At 44.0% G+C, this 19,696-nt stretch overlaps 1 protein-coding gene and 1 long non-coding RNA gene across 8 annotated transcripts in view; one reads left to right on the top strand and one right to left on the bottom strand.

Moving 5' to 3' along the window:
* Nucleotides 1–18,490, top strand: part of LOC310897372 — a 34,761-nt gene extending 16,271 nt beyond the window's left edge. The window contains exons 2-3 of the long non-coding RNA XR_014582256.1: nt 17,853–17,926; nt 18,351–18,490. This is a non-coding gene — a long non-coding RNA (uncharacterized lncRNA). The remainder of the gene's footprint in view (nt 1–17,852; nt 17,927–18,350) is intronic.
* Nucleotides 10,007–19,696, bottom strand: part of ARFGEF3 (ARFGEF family member 3) — a 93,181-nt gene continuing 83,491 nt past the window's right edge. For all 7 annotated transcript variants that reach the window (XM_083830909.1, XM_083830913.1, XM_083830910.1 and 4 more), the window contains 2 exons: nt 17,769–18,993; nt 10,007–17,020 (listed from right to left, as the gene is read on the bottom strand). In XM_083830909.1, coding sequence (XP_083687035.1) covers nt 16,829–17,020; nt 17,769–18,993 — 1,417 coding nt within the window. In that variant the 3' untranslated portion in view covers nt 10,007–16,828. The remainder of the gene's footprint in view (nt 17,021–17,768; nt 18,994–19,696) is intronic.

The raw sequence follows: 19,696 nt of genomic DNA, 5'->3' as shown, positions 1-19,696 counted from the left end.
CTCTTCAGTCGTGCAATTAAGGAGGTCGTAATGATGTGGTCTTTTCTGGTAAATCCTTTACTATATTGAGATCTGAGGGAGTTGTTGTTGTTGTTTTTGTTGTTGTAGTTAGACATCAATACCTTTCTTTTTAAAAAAGTTTGAAAAATAAAAGCACCTTCTGGAAAGCAGCCTTTCCCCTGCCCCACACCCTATCAAGCTACAAACACGGTCACTTTGGGGGGGGGCGGATGGAATCGGGTGTAAACCCACTGAAAACCCGTATGCTGGAGAGCAGCGTATTAACAGGCCGAGGGCACTCGCGGCCTGCAAAAAGAGGCAGGAGGAACCGGTTACAAAACGCTTCCGAGCCTGAGAGCTTGGTGCTGCCTGCCTTGGCACAGAAGCAGCAGCAGGAGGTTTTCCTGAGCACTGATCCGAGGCTGCAGGGTTGGCAGCGGAGAGCTGAGCAGGGCCCCAGGGCAGGGCTGCGGCCACCTCTGGGCCGGAGCAGTCCGGGCTGCTGCAGGCTGCGGCCTGGGGCTCCACAGCGTGCAGCTTTTGTATTTTTTTCTTTATTTTTAAACTTTTATCATTAGTTTCTCTCATGTTTGATCCCTTTCCTTCACAGCTGGTCATCCTTACCCTATATTCCTGTTTGCTCTTATTTAAGCCTGCCAATGTGTCTTTATTTTTGCTTCAGCTCATGTTACGTTGCATAACCTCTTGGTCATCTTGTCCATACTTTGTAAATCTCTCAGGGTGCTGGGGCACCAGGCAGCCTGCTGTATAAGAGCACCATACGGCTGTATAAGAGCACCACACCGCTGCCTTTGGCCTCTGGTAGCATCCAGTGCCTGGTACAGAGAGGTGGGTGCTGAGGGGGATCGGTAGCAGCCGAGGTGCTGACTTCCCCTTGCGTGGTAGTGTGCTGAGGCTTCAGAGAGCTGTAATGCAGGCACCATCTGAGTGATGGAGCCCGTCACAGCAAATCTGGCAAGCAAAATCCTGAACTTTTCTTTGGGCCTGAGTGTGGAGTGGCTGCCCATGAGAGCACATCTGGAGGACATTTCGCTTCTCCAGGAGTGGCAAAGGTTGGAAAGGATGAATGTTGTTGGGGGCCATGAGGTTTAACCTTGAGCAGTGTGACATGTTTTTCCTCACGCTCCTGAACTGTTTGTGCGAGTGTGTGTGTGCACGTGTGTGACTTACATGTTTGCGAATTGATTTCAGTCTCATTCATGTTTTGGGGAAAGGGAGATTGGGTTGTGAGTATTTTTGGGAACTGAGGATTAAATGCTGTTGCTGTTGCATCTTTCATATTTTCAGCCTGAGATATGCCTGTTTTATTTATTCTATCTTACTGATGTTGTCAGGTGCATCTCTGCGATAATGCTTGTGAAAGTTTTGTTACCATCTTTGGCTCACACTCTTTGCTATCAAAGTTGGTCGAAATTTTGCCATCAGTTCCGCACGAAGGGGCAGATAACGAGCTCTGTATGTCATCTTAACCTGTCAGAGTTGAAGTGGGTGCAGGCCAGTTTCTTGCGTGCTCCTATTCAATGTAATGGAAAGCACATGAAAAGATCCTTTGTTGTGTTTGTTTTAGTAAAGTGTAACTCAGAATGTATTAATCTGGCATAAGGATTATACTCCAAACACATCCAAGGTAGTTCAGTTTCCACTGGTGTCCGAGCTCCATGTGCCTGAACACTTAGATGGGCTAACTTATCCTGGTGACCGTGTGGCCTTGTGCTGCGGTGTCTGTGGCACAGCTTGTCAGGTGCTTTGCCTTTGGTCCTAAAGAAATGCCGTTCTTGACTGATTCTGCTTTTCTGTGAGGGAGTGCGCCTTTCCTGCTGCCACCCACTACTTGTGCAGCTACTGCTTTTCCAAGGTATGTAACAGCTTTGAGTCAGCCTAAGTTGCAAAAATTCTGTTTCATCAGCAATCAAAAATCAATTTTCATCAATAATCAAAATTGAACCTCCTAGCATGGAGACAGCCTAAAAGTAGCTGCAATGAATAATAAATTAAGATATATATGTATGTATGCATGAAGTATAGGAATAGAAAAAAGATATTTAATTTGTATAATAACACTTCCACTATTTTACCATAAGTTTCCTAGGCTTGTTCCTGAGTGCTGGATTTAGGCTGCTTTTGTGTGATTCAGAGTTACCACTGCTCTCCTTGGAAATCCTACAGACCTCGTAAGCGGTCTGTAGGTTCTTTGGCTGTGTTTATTCAGTGTGTTAGGAACTGATGAAATAATGTATTTTAGTGAAAAAAATAGAAAACTTAGATTGCCCAGATTTCAACCTCTCTTGCAGCATGTTTGAAAGATAAATAAATAAATACCAAAATGCCCACAGCATCCTGCCATCTCTTTCACTGTCATCATTGCAGAAAAAAGATTAGAGAATGGAGACTTCTCTTTTCTCCTGAACGTTCTTGTTTGGGGTGCTGATTAAAAGTTAATCACCCTGTTTTGCATTTATTTTTTTATTTTTGCCATGGTCCAGGAGTTCTAAATGTCTTTCATGAGTATTATCTAAGTACTTGTTTCTTGATCGGTAGGTAACTGTTTTCTTGTTTGCTTGTTTTTTGTTTTTACTAGATGTATGATTCATCCAGATTGAACCCCACTTCTTTTCACTGGTATTTCAATAACCTTTTAGTGCATTTGGATTTTTCTCCTTGTATGTTCAGAGGTGGTTGCAGCATCCTTCTGTACCATGCAGGGATTTAGTTAATTCTTTATATTCTGTCAGGTTTGCTAATGGCAGTGTTTGATAAAACAGTACATAATTCTGGCTATTCTATGATCTTACTAAAATAATTCATCCCAACTAAGTGCAGTCAATGATGATATATTTGACTGCAGTGACTGAGTTTCAATCCATTTTACAAATCTTTGTTCAAAACTTAGTAACTTTCTGATAGAATATTGTGCATTCCTGCATCAAATCCCTTGAGACTGTATCTAAATAGAGCAGTCTCCATGTCAATGTTTGTCGCTAGCACGGTATGTCTTGTACAAAAGCACGATTGTATTTTCATAGCCAGGTCTGGTTAATATAATTTGCTGCTAAAAATTTATCAAATCTCCATGCCAAACGAATAGGGTTCTTCCTAATGTTGCAGAGAGACATTATGGCTAGAAGCACTGTTTGGGAAGGGAACCCCCGTAGGTTCTTCTAACTACCAGAACTCACTCAGTTCTTCTCCAGACTGGAAAAAATAGTTACGAGTGACTTATTCTTCCTCTGTTATCACTTTAAGGTCAGAAACATCTCCAGAGCAGAACAACTAGATGTATTAACATCCTCCCTTGCAGAATTAGAGAAGTCTTGGTATCTTTACTGTCATTAATAATGAATCGGTAAGACTATATTTGCTGTTGTTAAAATGCTCGAAACTTTTCAGAGCTTGAGAAATGCAGCTGTTGAAATACATTCCTCTCCCAAAGCATATTTAGCAATAACAGTAAGAAAGTGTGAGCTGAAAATTCTCTGTATAACCTGAAACAGCTGATGTAGTACCTGAGCTTGTAGAGCTGCGTGGGCTGCAGTTGCCCATATACGTGTGAGGATGAGCTGCGTGATAAACCTGACCAAATACATGGTAGCAGGGGGCCTTCAGGATCTGTAAAAGGTTAGGCACTGCTTACCTGCTTTTCCTTAACCCCATTTTATGCCTGGTGAGGCAGCTTTCCTGCAGCTGCAGTTTGCACCTGTATGGGACTGTACAGGAGAGACTTGTTCAGCTTTGTGCTCAGCTGTCAAGGAAAGGCCCTCCTTGGGGGAGAGGGAGGAAATTACTCCAATCTGCCGACTTCTGCATGCGTGTGAAACTTTCTGAATTGAAGTGTGCATTATTTAACAGAGCATCAGCTGAAAGGCTTTTGGCAATTTTGTGTTGTTTTAATTTAGGTGAACTGGAACAGGACTTTGCTTGAAATAACACACATTTTGTTTCAAATAGCACACGTACTGTTTCAATTTGGAGTTCACGTCTTGAAGCTGAATCTGTTCTGAATCTGGAGATTCCTACTTAGAGCTTATGGAGAAGGTGCACAGCCCACTGCAACCTGTAGCGTAAAGTTTGCTATTGAAATGAAATACATGTAGAAAATCTTAAAGGCCCTAAGACATTGCAAAAGCTTTATTTTTTCAAGTGCACTTTTAATGGTTCTTCTCAGTAAAGTTAAGTCAAACCTCAATTCAAGGATGTGACCCTTGTTGCACACAGGCGGGTGGGATAGCCTTAAGTGCATGAAGCTTTACAAGCAGGGCTGATGGCATACATTGACCTCAAAACTACCTGAAGGGGCAGAAAGGAAGGAGAGAAGAATAAAATAAAATAAAGTTCTCCCACCAGCCAGCAGGGAGAAGTGAGGGAGTCCCAGAGAGGTGTCCCCGTGGTGCAGCACTTGGTTCAGGAGCTGCTCAAGCTCCCTGATGGTTGCTTTTGCTTGTGATGCTGTCAGCGTCGATTGCATTAGGTGTGATGTGGTGCACGTGTGCCTGCTGGTTGGCCAGTTGCTAGACTTTGTGCACATGTGTTACTGGGTAACGTGTATTGGGAAGGCAAATAGCCATTGCCCTAGCAGGTGTTAGAGTTGCCAATGAAAAACCGTGAGGGGAGTGTTGAAGGGATCTCACTATGGAGCTGTAGCCTGAGAACTAAGATGTGAGGAGGCAGAGGGGGAGAAGGGATGATTAGAACAGGGAGAGCAGACATTTTCTGACATAAGGGATATAAAAATGCTCCAGAATCAAGCTGTGCAAGGCCATGAGGACAAAAGCACTTGGGACACCAGGGTAAAGGCACTGCCACGGTGTCCTCAGGCTGGGAGATGAGGGTTGACAGAGGTGCTAGTGAAAAAGACTGAAAGCAAAAGGCCCTTGATATTAAAAAGGTAAGGCACCATGCAACGTCCTGGAGAGGAAACCACAGGTGCAAAGACAAGGGCTTTAATTGTGACTTCTTCAGATAGGTGTCTTAGCTGGACAGCTGGGTTTGGCACTAGAAGCAGATCACAAAATAAACATCTTGTCTAGGCAATTGGAGGGAATAATTACAAGTTAGAAATAATTGGACTGTGTAAGGTGCTGAGATCTACTACTCAGTGTAGCTACCCTTGTAGGTAACGGAGTAGGTTGTATAGTGGGGAAGACTTGGGTCCAGGCTGAGGTGAGTTTTCCTTTAAAGAATAACTAAACTTTGCTGGGGGCAGTGGTGTACAAGCAGAGCAGCAGTGAACAGAGCAGCTTAGGGAGGTATGTGACTTCCGCTGCAAGGTGGGGATCTTCTCACCCCATGTCCAAACCTGAGTCTCTCCAGGTGACCTGCTGTGTCACGGCAGGAGGAACCAGGCAGCTGCGGGGGGGTAACAGGGCCCGCACAGGTGAGCGCTTGTAATGGGTGCAGGTTGTAGGGTCGGAGCTGGACCTGACTACCTGACTGGTCAGAGGCGTTTGTGTTTGGCTCCAAGCACTGCTTTTCGCCAGGTGCGGGATGATGCCTCCTTGAAAGGGAGGCTTGCCCAGCCAGCACAGCTTGTTACCGAGGCTCAGACTCAGGCACAATGAGGTCTAAAGAGACATGAGATGTAGAACCAAATGACACAGCTTGGCACTTGTGCCCTGCCTGGTATCTTCTTTCTCGTACCATTTTTCTTCAGCCGTCACTGCAGGCCTCTCCTGTTTTCTGCAGTGGCACAGCAGGGAGCGAGGTTGGGAGATGCTTACCCAAGACCCCCTGAAGCTCCTGAGGGACGCTTAATGGTGGTCATCCTAACACTTAATGGTGGTCATCCTCAAACATTCTGTGGCGGGCTGTTGCACTGCATTTCCTTTCCATGGCCCTTACTGCTCTTGTCCCCCTGAAATGCTAAAGGAATCTTGATTGGAGGCTTGTAAGAAAAAAAAAAATCTTAGCAAATTAGATTTTAACTTCTACTTTTCTTCTCCTTCTTCTTTTCTTCATGGTTGGCTTTGCAAACTAATAATCTAATAATCTTTACTCTCTTGGGCTTGGCAGCTGGTCACAAGAGCCTGAGACCTTCAATTATTTAGCATATTTTCAAGAGAAAGGGTATTGTATGCAAGGAAGAAGTAAGATCTGCTCTGATGAACATCCCTACAGCTGGGACTTTAACAGAATATTTGTATCAGGGCACACAAACCTTCCCCTTGCTCTTATGGCGTGACCATTGCAATTCTATCCAGGAACCAATTCTCGTGTTTTCTCAAGAGAAAATTAATTGTTTTTGCAGGTAAGAGCCAAGAGCCTTGTCACCTTCCTCTTCTTGTTACTGCACTACAAAACCATTTTTTACTTTCTCATCATGTTTGACATTCTCATTTCCCAAGCCTGACGGTTTGTCTGTTCTGACCTCCTGGGCTTACTTATAGGACAGATTTTAGTACAGCATCTTACCCAGTTTTATTTTGATCTGTTGGTCTCCCCAGAGTCTCTGGCACAAAGGAGACTGGTCTGAAGTAAAAACAAATGGCCAGGAATGTAAGGTAACACTTGAAAATGTAGTAAAAATCATTAGAAAATGCCACATAGCAGAAATATTTTAAATTATTTAATCTTAAGTCATTTTTGTTTGACCGTGGTGGCAAATGAGGATGATGAGACACACCCCTTGAGAGGTGGTCACATTAACCACAGCAAATAAAGAGCTTCAGCGTGTTTCCCTAGGGCTGCCAAACCAGAAGTATTGTCTCTGCTTCATGGGTACAGATCTCACAGGTTTTTTTTGTTTTGTTTTGTTTTGTTTTGTTTTAAATGACCCAAGCCAAAACAATAAAAACCTTGGGTTTCTGTCAGGGGTCAGAAGATTGCACATGCAGCCTGGCTTTGATTTGTTTGGGATTCTGTTGGATTTTGAACCCTAGGTGCTGAGCGTGCTGTTCTAGGATGTTGTGTCAGGCATTTGGATAAAGAGTTCAACTTGTGTTTGTTTACAGTGACATTAGATGTTAAGAGGTTTATCCTGATGCTAGCTTCTTTGCCAGAAGCTCAGAAACTGGAGATCACCCTCTGCTTCATGTGGCTCAGCAGACAGAACCTGGTTCTACCTTTTATTTCTACTTCTGTCATAGGCGTACTCAGTGGACCAAAAGAAAGGTTTCTTCATCTGTAAAATGTGAATATCTATCTTGGAGAGAACATGCTTCCAGCAAGATTACTGAAAATATTTTCCCATTATTGCCATACTTCTGAGTTTATGAGTTGTGCCAGCAGTGTCCTATACAACCCTATAGTGCATTAGCCAAGTGTTTCCCTTCTCTTCTGTCCTGTGCCTGCTGTTCCATTGGCTGTGCTGTAGCTGCTCAAAGTGTCTTCATTTTTTTTTTCTTAGGTTGAAATTCAACTTCCCCTTTGTCCCCCCATCAGTGTAAGATAATGGTCTCTGAAAAATACTGTGGTTTAAAGTATCAGAGTTTTAAACAAATTGGGAATCTTTGAATTTCCCTCCAGGTAGGTCAACAACAGGAGGTTTAGTGTTTAGTTTGCCTTGCTGTTTATCCTTCCCATAAGCTGTCTGTACAGTGGATTTTTTTTTGTGTGTGTGTGTTTTTGTTTTTATCCCCCCTCTGGCCAGATATTATCCCACAGGTCTACAGCTGTGGGATAAACAGGAGGCCAGAGGAGACAACATAGATGCTTTGTGGCCTTTTGAAGTCGCAGACAAATTTTTGACTTGCTCACTTTTCATCCCCTCTGTAAGATGGTAGTGGTGACACTGGGCACTCTCTTGGCACCCTGGCAAAAAATAACCGGGAAAGATGTCCGGCTTGTATCAGGGGAGCTCTTCGCTGGTAGTTGACTACAGATTAATACAGTGTAGCCAGGGGCAAACCTACATTGTGAAAAATTATCAGTTTTGAAATCCTACTTGCCGTAAATAAATATATATCATAGAGGGCGATTAGGGTAATTGGATCTCCATGCACCAATCTTCTGCACTTCTTGTAATGGCGGAGAAAGGAGGAGCTCTACCTGAGCCCCTGAGGGAATGTGGGGGTTTGTGAGGTTTGGTGGCTGTTTTCCCCCTGAACCTGACCCTCTCTTGCTAGACTGGAGAGGGAATTGAGCGAGCCAACCTTCCTGGGCCTAAAAGCTAGCCTTATAAGATTGAAACAAGATGGCTTTCTGCTGATAAATATGTTTGGTAAAAAATTCAATGGGAATGTTTCACCGCTGGTCAATTAGCTACACCAAAAGCAATCTTTTGTCTTTGCCTATGAAGTGACTCGTTAAATGGCCACTGCCTTTCTTTTGTGTGTGTGTGTGTGTGTGTGTACATTTTATATGTATTTGGTAACAGCTGTTTTCTTTAGCAAGTGTGTTTAATTAAAGCCAACGAATGGGAGAAGCACAAGTGTCCTATATGTAACTACAAAGAGACTTCCACCATGTGTGCACATCTTCCTCTCCCCGCAGTGGCAGCAGAAGCCAGGCTAATCTGCCCCCACTGTCGAGTGAGAAGACAGACAGACCTTGTACACGTAAAGAATTAGTGAAATAGTGGAGTAGTATTTTCTGTATTTAACCCGGTAGCTGTTTTACATTAATGAGTGCTGTTTAGGAGGAAAAGAAAGTCTTTCTAATGGGATCTAAATGAGACGTAGCGCAGCAGAAGGTGGCTTCCTGGAATTGAATTAGATCAGACTGTTGGGATTTAACAAACTCCCGTTTTGCCAGAAATGCCATAAGATTATTAAAGTGTCGCAACCTCATTTAGTTGCTTTGTAATCTGCTCTAATACATTTCTTTTAACCTTCCTGCTGATGAGGCTGTTGTGTAACAGACATTGATGGCCAGACCTTGTGGTGCTTCGGTGCTTAAAGCACTGCAGGGAGTAATATTATGGTGGGGATAGTTGAAGGAAATACCTGTTCAGAAGAACAGAGGTGAGATGTTTGCTTGGGCAGAGATGCTCCTACTAGCTTTAATTTACTTAGCCAGAAGGAATAACAGCAGAAACCTGGCCGTGCAGGTCCTAACTCTGGCTCCTCAAGACCATGCCTGGCAATGCCAGGGACCCTAGGCATGGGCTCGTAGGGAGTACTGGCTCTCTACTAGAGTACTGGTTGACCCTTTCTTTTTCTGCATCTAAATTTTGTTCGCATTCGAAGTGTGTGAGGTGCTTGTGCAGGAAGCGTTTCCCATTTTCATGTGGTGATCCCATTAAATTAAAGGGTTTTGAACTGCAAAAGGAATTATTGATCCAACTTTGATCAAAATGAGGGATTCAGGTGGTGGTGGGTGGCCCTTACAAAGCCTTGAGAAGGGGCAAAACCTTGCACCATCCTTGCTGTTGGCATGCACTTCTGGAATGGGAACACTTTGAGAGCCAGTTAAACTCAGAGTGGCAGGGAAATGCAGCTGGGGAGTGCCCGGCTTGGAAACCCAATGCAGTTTTGCTGTGAACTCGCACGCTAAGGATCTCCGTGCTCGCTGCTTGTGGTGTTTGCAGAGCATGGCCCTGATGCTGGGGGCACAGCGGGGCAGAGGCAGTGCCTGGATTTCGGTGGCAGTGAGGCGGTGTGCTTTGGTTTGGAACTGTTTTTCTAGAGTTCAGTCCATACAGCTTTTTAGGGACACTGGTATGACTGGTGCAATTAGGACACTGGTATGACTGAAACAGATGTCTTTGCTGCCATCGTTTTCACTGGAGCTGGCATTTTTGAGAAATTAAAGTCAAAAAATATTTGGCTGGATTTAACGAGGGGGAGAAATCCTTTGCTTGTTCTGTGAAATTCTGCATCGTGTCTGCTTGCTCCTTCAGCTGTCTCAGCAGCTTGATCCTTCTTCCCACCCCTCCCTGCCCTTTCCCAGCCCAAACTCCGGCTGGAAGTGGTGTAGGGCTCGCTCCTTGCAGTTCTTAGGTCTCAGCTCCCACTGGGGAAAGGAAAACAACAGCAGCCTCCCCAGTTCTGTTACCTTGTGCTTAGCCAGTAACCATGAAATAACTATCTTTAGACAAAACAAGAGCCAGATGCTTTTTGCATTTGCTTCTTTATTCTACAACACAAGCAACATAAATAGTTCATAATTTTTCTTTTAAAATATTTCCAGTTCAGGATTCAGTCTGAACAAAATATACACAAAATACAAGTTGCAAGCCAGCTTACAGCGACTGCCTGAACAATGGACGCCAAGGAACCAAACAAAGCTAGCAGCACGAAGGGACGCAGCAGGTACGGGGAGGTTTCTCTGAGTCAGAGCAGAAAGGCAGAGGGAGGAAACATGAATGAAACGGGGGGACTGCAGCTAGGTATGAGCTCTGTAGAAGGCAAACCCAATGTAAGAACTCTTGACAAGGCGATTTATGGTCTTTCTCAAAAAATATTAGTGGCTCCTCCTGAATATACAGCTATAGAGATGAAGTCCTGGGAATAGTATTTTGTAGTAAACTGCTTCATATGGCAGCCATCATCATGGAAATAAAATTTTTCATTTTGGAATAGGAAGGATTAGATCTTTGGCAAAATGGAGTGTCCACTCCCTTTGGCTTTTGTTCAGTTTTCAGTTCTGGTCAAAGGGCCCATGGAAGTGCATCTGCAGTATCATCACTAGTGACAAAAAAGGAGGTGGAGAGGGGGGAACTGAAAGAAGGTGCTCGCTGCTGTCATTGCATACTTTTCAAATCTCTAGCTCCCACCTGCTCCAGCAAACTGTGCGGTCCGGGGCTCAGGTACCACAGGGTTCTGCCTTTCCCCTTTGGTATCTCCCTTTGGTGCTTTCCTCCGCAGAGCTGGGGTCTCAGGAGCCACAGCCCAGTTGCGGAGGCGATATTTGTCCCTTGCTGAACCTGTGTACCTGGGCTTCTCTGCTAGCACTGCTCTCTCTCATTTCAACTTGCTTCGTGGGCAAGCCCAGCATTTCACTGCAACCCAGACAAACCAATGTATGAATAGGAAATAGGGCCCTAGTGCTCCATGGTATTGGGATGAAATTTGTGGAAATACGTAACTACTTTTTAAAGTGCAATGTTGGGGTAAAGGAATTGAAATAGATCCTCTTGCCATGTTTCTTAACAAAAAACGCCCTCCATAAACCCAGTTCCCTGAAACAGTGTGGCAGGGGAGACCCTGCAAACCTCAGCTTGTGAAATTTGCCAAAAATGAAGAGGATTTGAGAGATCTGGTCCCACAGGCAAGCTCATTATTGCATTAATCCAGGATCATACAGTGTAGCTCCACTGATATCCACAGTCAGAATTAGGGCATTTCCTCTTCCCTCTGCTTTTAGTTCTTGGACCTCTGAGTGTTAACTGAAAAGAATGATGCGTGCTCATGCCAGGTGCTTTTTTTAATTGTCCTTTTAAATAGCCAGCCTGCTGTGTTTGTCCAAAGCGGTTTGTTTAGTATGAAATGAAACCATACAGTTAATATCGCATATAAAGTGTATGTTGAGGGGAATTAGTGGAAACAACACAGAGGAGGTAACGCTTCTTCCTTGCAGCCGTACAACTTCCTGGAGAGCCAGGTGTGTTGCTAGTGAGGGCTGCTGATGGACCACCAGGTTGTATCCCTAGACAAGCTCTACTCAAAATAGGGAGGTTCAGAGAAGAGGGGTCAATAGCTGCCAGATGTTATCTACATTGCATAAAATCCAGTATTTGTGCTTCTGAGCTATGGTAACTTGGTCCTTTTATATTAAAAAAGAAGATAAGGTGTATATAATTGATGGTATAAGCTAATTTTTTTTTCAAAGAATTGTGGAATGATCAAAAATTGGAAGAAAAAACTACTATCTATCTCATTTCATGTGCCATGATTAGCACTATACACAGATCTTCGCAGAAATTATTATAACAAGAATGATTAAACAGTTTGCATAAGCATAATCTTATCATACCCCCACAAAAATCAAGAGAAGGGAAGAAAGGAGGTTCTTCTTTTTTCTTTTTAAATTAGAAACAGCTTATCACTGAGTAATAGCATTTCTAGAATGGTTTGCTAAAGGTGAAAACACCTACGCTGCATGCTGAGTTTCCAAATAAGCTTGTACACAAGAGCTAGGCAGAAATAAATTGCTTTGGCTCGCTATGGTCAGCTTCTTACACATTAAAACTGGATCTGTGCAAATGTGAAAGTTGTATCTGGGGGCACTGGGATGCAGAGGGGTACGATGTGCTGGCTCTTGTGGATTTCCAAGCGGAAGGGTGTAGAGGACCACAGCAGAGAAAGTGACATCAAAACCATATAAGACTTCCCCTTTCCTGAGGACTTGTGAACTTGTATGCAGGGATTGAAGGATTCAAGGACTGAGTCCAGAGTATTAAATATTTCCACTGATTTCAACAGCTGAGGTGTTTTGAGTATGGGCCTAAGTTGTAGCAAGAGATAGCAAGTGCGGGCAGCATGCAGAGCTGGACCTCTCTACTTGTTAGCTTGTTGGCCACTCAAGTTTCATACTGGTCCTGCTCTGAGCGCCACAGCGCTGAGACACTACTATAGCAAGAGCAAATGGAGATTATGTAGGGTAACACAAGCTTATTAATAGGTGGCAGTTACCTCTGTGGCAGATGAAGACTTGTCAGTGAATTTTACTGTAAAATTAAAGAGAACTTGAAGCTCAAATTAAAGGCAAAGTACCTTACCAGATCAAGTTACGGGTGTAAACTCTGCTTGGCCTTGCCAGGAGCCAGCTATACTCCAGAGGATGTGTATTGTTTAGCTGTGATGAGACAAGAGCTGTGTTGCCAGCGTTTGGAGTTTTACAAGGAAATTTTTCCCCAGGTCTACGTAAATCTTTCCCTAGTAATTATTTTTAGATGTTGAATTAAGTAAATTATTCTAAAGTGTCCATTCCTAGCGGAGGATTAAATCTGTATCTTAACATCCTAAGACATGAAAACACGTTAACCAGGAGATGGTGTTGCCAATTCTGTGGCTGCTGAGTGCTCAGGAAAGAGTAGGGACGTTACCAGAAGGACTGCGTTAACTGCTGATGTCAGATGTCACGGCTGGCCTGATGCAAACATGAACAAAGTGCACGATAAACATCCTGGTAATGTAGCTATCCCTCTGCTAACATGCAGAGTGCTCACAGTGCCTGGAGCTACAGGCATAAACACACCTCTCCTGTTGTTTATCTGCATGTAACGGCACTGCAGAGTAACGTGACCGTATGCGCATGGTCTGCAGCCGGGGTCAGACCCTGATCCTGTACCGTACAATAACGCCTGGTGGGTGTGCCACTTCTTCCAGCTTTAAATATTCGCACGGAGAAGTTATTCCTTGTGAGCAGGTGTGTTTGTTTCTGGCTAATAGCAACTTTCTCTGTCGGTGGCTGCCTGAAACATCTTTCAGAAGACGGAGCTGCCTCTCCCTTCTTGGGGGTGACGTGAATTGAACCAAGGCAGCGGAGCCAGCGTGTGGCTCTGGTACCCGAGCAGGGTTGCAAACCGCCATGTAACTTTTGAAAGCAGGTCACCTAAACAAAAATAACTGGCTAAAGAGTTTTAAAAATAGCTAACTTGCCAGTTAGTTAGATGAAAATCAAAAAACAGCTCCTACAGAAGTCTGTGTCAAAAAAGAAGGTGTGAGAGAAAAATGTGGTCATTAACCAGAACAGAGAACGTGCAGACTGCGGGTTGGTTTGTTGTTTTTGTTTTCCCCGAGGCTCAAGTAAATGTTCCGATTCAACTCTGAAGCTGGTAATATGCTGCTGTTACCCTGTGCATTAGGTGCTATGAGTTTGAGATAAAGAAATTTGGTAAGAATTTGAATGAGTTACGTGAGAAAGAAAGACTTAGGTGTGGAGACAAGAGCTACTTTATGCAACTGGCTGAGGTGCTTCTCCAGTCAGCAGTGGAAAGCAGAGAAGTGGCTGTAAGGTGGTGCAGCTGGCCGGGCCTAGTGTGGTCAGAGTTAGGGAGTCCCCTTCTGAAGCTCACGAGGGTTTGCTGCCAGTACCCTTCTCCTGGGCCCGTGCTGCACGGGCGCCTTCTTTGGGCTAAAAGCTCACAAGCAGCCCAAAGTATGCATGAACTAGAGTGCGCAGGCCTGTGAAATGGTGACTTCACACACACAGCATTTTATTTCTTTGGGGCTTGCTGATTTCTGTGGCTAAACTAGCAAAAAAAAAAAAAAAATCTCATAAACCAATGCCATGCTCTTTTTGTCTATGCATAAGATTAATGGTTCCTAAAGTGGCAACGAGCCGTTGTGCTCCTCTGCTTACCATTTCACAAAGAAAGAAAAGGAGTGGCACCTGCTAAACTTTGCTCGTTTAAAGCCTGCTATTACAAAGGTTCCTTCATCCTCATCCCATTTCTGGAATCACTCAGTTAAGTCCTCTTAGGGCTGCCTAAGGGAGGGGTGTGAATGAACAGAGGCACTGAGGGTGACAATGGGCACTTAGTGCGTAACGTGGAAGGAGAAGTTTGAAATAGGGCAACAGCAGTATTTCGGGTCAAGCAGCCGGCTAATCGTGTAACACCAGGCTATGCTGTGTTTGTAGGCCTGGGTGGGGGCAGGTATTTTCATTCCTAGAGCTTTTCTTTCTGATTTACAGATAACGTAACCACAGTGCTTCCCAGGCACTGGGACTGCTTCTGGAATCCTGAGTGATTCTGTTGGTACTGCCACCAATTTTACTTCTCTAATGTGGTTCAGGGATTTGCTTGTTTTAGATAAGCACAGTGAAGAGCTGAATCCCTTAAATGCACATATAATGAAAAATAGCAGTTAGGTGTCTTGCATAAAGTTTATTCTGATTTTGGTTGCTGCCTAATTAATGTACTGCTTTAAAAGCAGTTCTGTATAGATGCCCAATTAAAAAGATTAACAAAAATATAATCATCCTTTTACTTTACCAAAAGATGTGTAAGAAAGACATGGCAACAGAAACCAAACATTGCCACCACTCCTATATACCAAGGGCTAATCTCACCTGTCCCCAGCGAAGGACTCGATCTGTTGGGAAAACTGACTTTATAAATAAGTAATTTAATACCTTTATCAATTGACAACGTAGGTGGTGAGAGAGTTGTTTTTAAGGATTTTTTTTTTTATGTTCTTGAAACAATTTAACAAAAGGAAATTTTGAAAGAAGGGGAAACAGCGTGACTGACACTGCAGAACGCTATAGGACAAAGTATTCCCTGCAGGAGTCTAGCAGGTGAGGACGGGGAGTGGGTGATGGAGGGCAAAGGCAGGATGGTGGTGGCAGACTCTTAGTAACATGTCAGCTTGGGTGATGGCTGTTCAGTCGATCCTCTTGGACCGACCCTCTTTTTTTTTTTTCTTTTTCTGGTTCAAGATGCTAAAAACAGATGTGCAAAGTCCAGGCCTGATAGAGATGACATTTTTGAGGAGGCTTTGTAGCAAGGACTGAAGCTGTATATTTAGTTGGTGTGCACGTTTTAAAAAGCCTTGGGATAACAACATTAAGGGGGTCACCCAAGATTAAATTCAACTTAGTTTCAAAAAATTATTTAAACGTTTAATCACATTAAACTCGTATAGGAGTACGAGATGGAATGTCCCAGGGGCTGTGACATAATTTGGGCGGCAAAGTAACCCTTCACTGTGTCTAGTGTGAAGGGCATCATGTACGTATCTGACAGTACAAGTCAATCCTTCCCCTTCTCCCCCTGATAACCATGTTGGCAAACCGTAGTAGTCCTCACAGAAGTGCTGCATGGGGTGGTGGTGGGGAAGTACCTACATGAGGCTCTGTCCCCTTCTGTTTACAGCAACAGATGAGAAAAGGGAGAAAAACAGGGAAGTTAGATACCTTCTTTTCAGACTATTTTCCATCTTGATTAAGCTCAATGTGGAGTGATAGGCTAAGTTTAATGGAGGCGGTAAGGGTCCTCCTGGCTACAGCAGCTCTACAAAGAGCTCTACAGAGCTCCAGCAGAAGCATAAGCCAGCTTAGCTGCAGTGTTGCTTGAACCGGAATGCTTTATTCTGTTGAGTGCTGGGGACTGTCACAGAGCCTGGCTGTAGCTTTGCTCGTGGTGTCTTCCCCTGTAGCATCACAGGAAACAGCAAAGCAAACTTCCCTGTTGCCCCTGGGGGGAACTACTTGCATGTCAAAAAATGATCAGCTGCAGTAGCCAGGGTGGTGGTGTTAGAGGGCAGCCCGACTGTGCAATTTTTTTGAGCAATACTCCACAAGGCTAGTGAAAGGATGAATAGCCTGTGCTTGGTTCACCGTTTTTAAACCTGGGATACGTTAATTGTCACTCACTAGCTACCCTGAATGTGACCAGACTGCAAAGGCTCTTCTCAGAGCAAAATTAGCTTCAACTTTCTCTAGTGATCAAGGCATATAGTTATTACAATAATCTTTATTTGGCTTTCTTCTCTCTTGCTGATTTCAGAAGGTTACTCCAAACAAGTGCCACCGTTTTACTTATCCTGTTTCCCTCACCTTTTTCCTGCCTTTTATTTATTTAGTTTTAGTTATGTAGGCTTACTTGCCTGGTTTGACACCCAGATGACAGTTCCATTCACAGCTAATTGCAAGTGTGGAAGTTCACCTGAGTTTGATGTGGCTCCCACTGTTGCAAATTTGAATGAAAACAAAGGCTACTGAAATGTGTTACGCCTTTAGGAACCAGCCTGATTTACTGGCAGCTTCTGGGCTCTGGGGCCATTCCCAAGCCCCCTGGACACATTCATGCTTTGCCTCCTTTGCTAGTGAGTGAGGGACACGCAGTCTCAAGTGGATAGAGGATATACATCAACAAGCTCATTGTTTCTTAATTTATCACCAACAAATAGGCAATTAATGAACCCCTAATACTTCTTTGCTGTATACCTTGGATGTCTTCTCCCCTTCGCAACAGAGCCAAGCAGGTTTAAACGATGATGTCGTAGATGCGGCCCACTCGTCCCAGCCATTCCCGTACTGCCTGGCGGACGCGGATGTCCGTCACATGGCAAGTCAGCTGGCTGATGCAGGGGAACACTGCTGGCTGGAGGGCCGTGAACATTTGGTCTGGCAGGGCCTGAATCTGGTTGAGAACGGTCAGCACCATGTTGGTCCATGCCTACAAGCAAAGTGGATACAAAAGACTCTTTAGAAGACCTTTCTATATAGAGGAGTCCATCTGCTGAGGCGGAAAGTAAGTTACCTTGTGGCTGCAGACTTGCTAAGAGGATTGAGTAATGCCAGCATATTAATTTAATGTTCACTGTGTGTGCATAATTCAGTAATGTTAAGTTACTGTTTGACTTTGTATTGCAGGTATCATGCTTACCCTTCATCACCTATTGTTTCATCCCATGGTGAACAAAGATTTCCAAATTTGACACTTCCCCTGATTTGCTTACTTGGACTTGCAAGTAGCAAGTTCCTTTTTAGCAACAGAGCCCAGTATTTCTGCTCTGGAATTAACAACAATCTTCTTAAATAGAAAAGCATTGCAGCGAGTACCCTCACATTTTCAAAAGTCCTTAGGTGGCATGGAGCCCATGGCAGTAAGCAATGAGGACAACACAGGTTGATAGCTCTTAGGAGAAGAACAGCTTTAGCTCCAGTTACAAAAGCATTCTTGAAAGCTGTGCTAGTATACGCCTGATAACACCTGCCCTGAACCCTGATCTTTTGATAGGACAAAATTAGCTTTTTGTCTATGCCAGCTGCTGAAACATTCAGTCCTCATCATGATGACTTCTTTAGGTGAGGAAGACGTTTAATGAAGAGATTATAATTACTGTAATAAAAGCAACAGAAAAATATTTATAGGTATCTTTTAAATTATTGTTATTAGTATGAGCATTCTACAGATGTCCTACCTGAATCTGGGCCTCGGCATCCCTAACAGATATATTCAGGGAGCTGACTGTGGATCCTGAGCGTGGTCTCTTCTCTTGTCTCAGGACCTCTGGGCCAGCACTGAATGAATGCCTCATTTGACCTTGGTCTATAAGATGTTGTGGCCGCTGGAGTATGGGTGAGTCCTGCCCTCTGGAGCCCAGGAGCTCCCCTTTCTTTTCCACTTTGACCTCTTTGGTGAAGGATGTCATGGCCTGTTGCTGCTTTCTTTTCTTGTATTCTGTCATGAACTTGGAGATGGTTTTGTCAGCTGCTATGGTGCATATCTTGTTGCCCGCACTCTCCCACCACTCTTTTTTCCTTGCTTGCTCTTTTTTCTCTGGTTTAGGACTCAGGGGTGGGGGCAGCAGCAGCATTTCTCCACTTCGGGGTGTCAGGCTGTCTCCCAGCTGGTCCCTTATTTGACTTCGGTCATCTTCTGATGGCGTGTCCTTCCCAGACTGCCCTCCGGTTGATGGGGTGGAGGTTTCTGAGTGAAAGGATGGTAAAATAAAGAAAGGGTCGCCTTTGAACACTGGAGGCTCCTCTACATTGTTTTCCAGGTCTAGATGCATCTGGATGTAGTTGTTGCACAGCTCCATGCAGAGCTTATGAAGCCGCTTGATCAGCCACCCCCAGTCTGCGTTGCTGACGGGCTGGACGCTCAGAGACGGTATCCGAGCCCTCCACTGCCTCTTCTCCTTCCCCCGGGGGGGGCTGACCTGGGCAGTTTCTTCAAAAATGTCTTCATCTTCTGAAGAGCACTGCTGCGATGAGTCTGTGCTTCTCTCGTCATCTTCAAAGAGGATCTTTTTCACTTGCTCTGCGGTGATGTTCTCCTGGTTTGTCAGGATAGCACAAATTAAAGCATGGAAGTAGATGTTGAAGCTCATGGCTGACTGGCGATACAAGTTGGCAGCTCCGCTAATGCCAGACACTTTTTTCAGCAAGCACTTCAACCCAGGTCTGGTGTCAAACTCTCTGGCTGTTCTGTAGGAGTCCAGCAATAAGTCAAAGATGACAGCCAAGTTTTGCATGGAGATGTACCTGAGAAAACCAGCCAACTTGTTTTCTGGTACTTGTATTGTCATTTTCTCCTCCAAGTTAGAAGGACCTTTGACAAATTCTTCCAGTAAGATGTCATATAAATTCTGGAGCAGTACTTGGTGGGACAGCAAGCTCACCACTATCGTCCTGAAAGGAATACTTGGTAAACCAAGCATGGGAAGGAAAAAATATATAATTGCATCTTATGCTTTTACTAATAATACAGGAGTACTTAATAGTTAGAATCTAACATGAAGGATGCAAACGAAGGGTCAAATATTCAAAACCTTGTTACAAAAAAGTGGAGGAAGGTGAAGTGGTCTAGAATGGTCTTTCAGCTATTCTTTCAGATACTTTCCTAGAAGGGAAGGCACTTGTATGTGTTAAGAAAAATAACCATTCACAGCAAGCACTCTACTGGAACTTAATGCAGAGGCAGTATTGAAACAAAGCTCTATTACATATTTTTTCCTTTTCTTGAGACAGATTAAATACCCTGCATTTTGATTTCATGGCAGGTGCAGGAGCATTTCAAACTCCTATAATTGAGGAATCTGTTAACACACAGATTATGCAGCATTTCTGCCATTGTACCTTGACTATATCTTCTATTTTTGTTGTTGCTGAATGTCAGTTAAGTCGAAACATTCCTAATACTTCTCCATTGGCATTTTGGCAAATTTTAACTTTGCTTTGACAAAATGAGGCCTAAGCTGGTTTACCACTTGGCTTCCATTTCCAGTAATGCCAGGGGTACCTCTTAAAAATAAAACACAAAGAGGCAGCCAACCAATACAAAAAAATGTGTAAAACCATCAGCAGTGCAATGGGACATGCAAAGAAGCCTAAGTTCTGCTGAATG

Source organism: Anser anser, assembly GCF_964211835.1.
Source record: "Anser anser genome assembly, chromosome: 3".
In the NCBI taxonomy this organism is placed as follows: Eukaryota; Metazoa; Chordata; class Aves; order Anseriformes; family Anatidae; genus Anser; species Anser anser.
The sequence above is the reverse complement of the archived record's forward strand: the minus strand, read 5'-3'. Positions and strand labels throughout refer to the sequence as shown.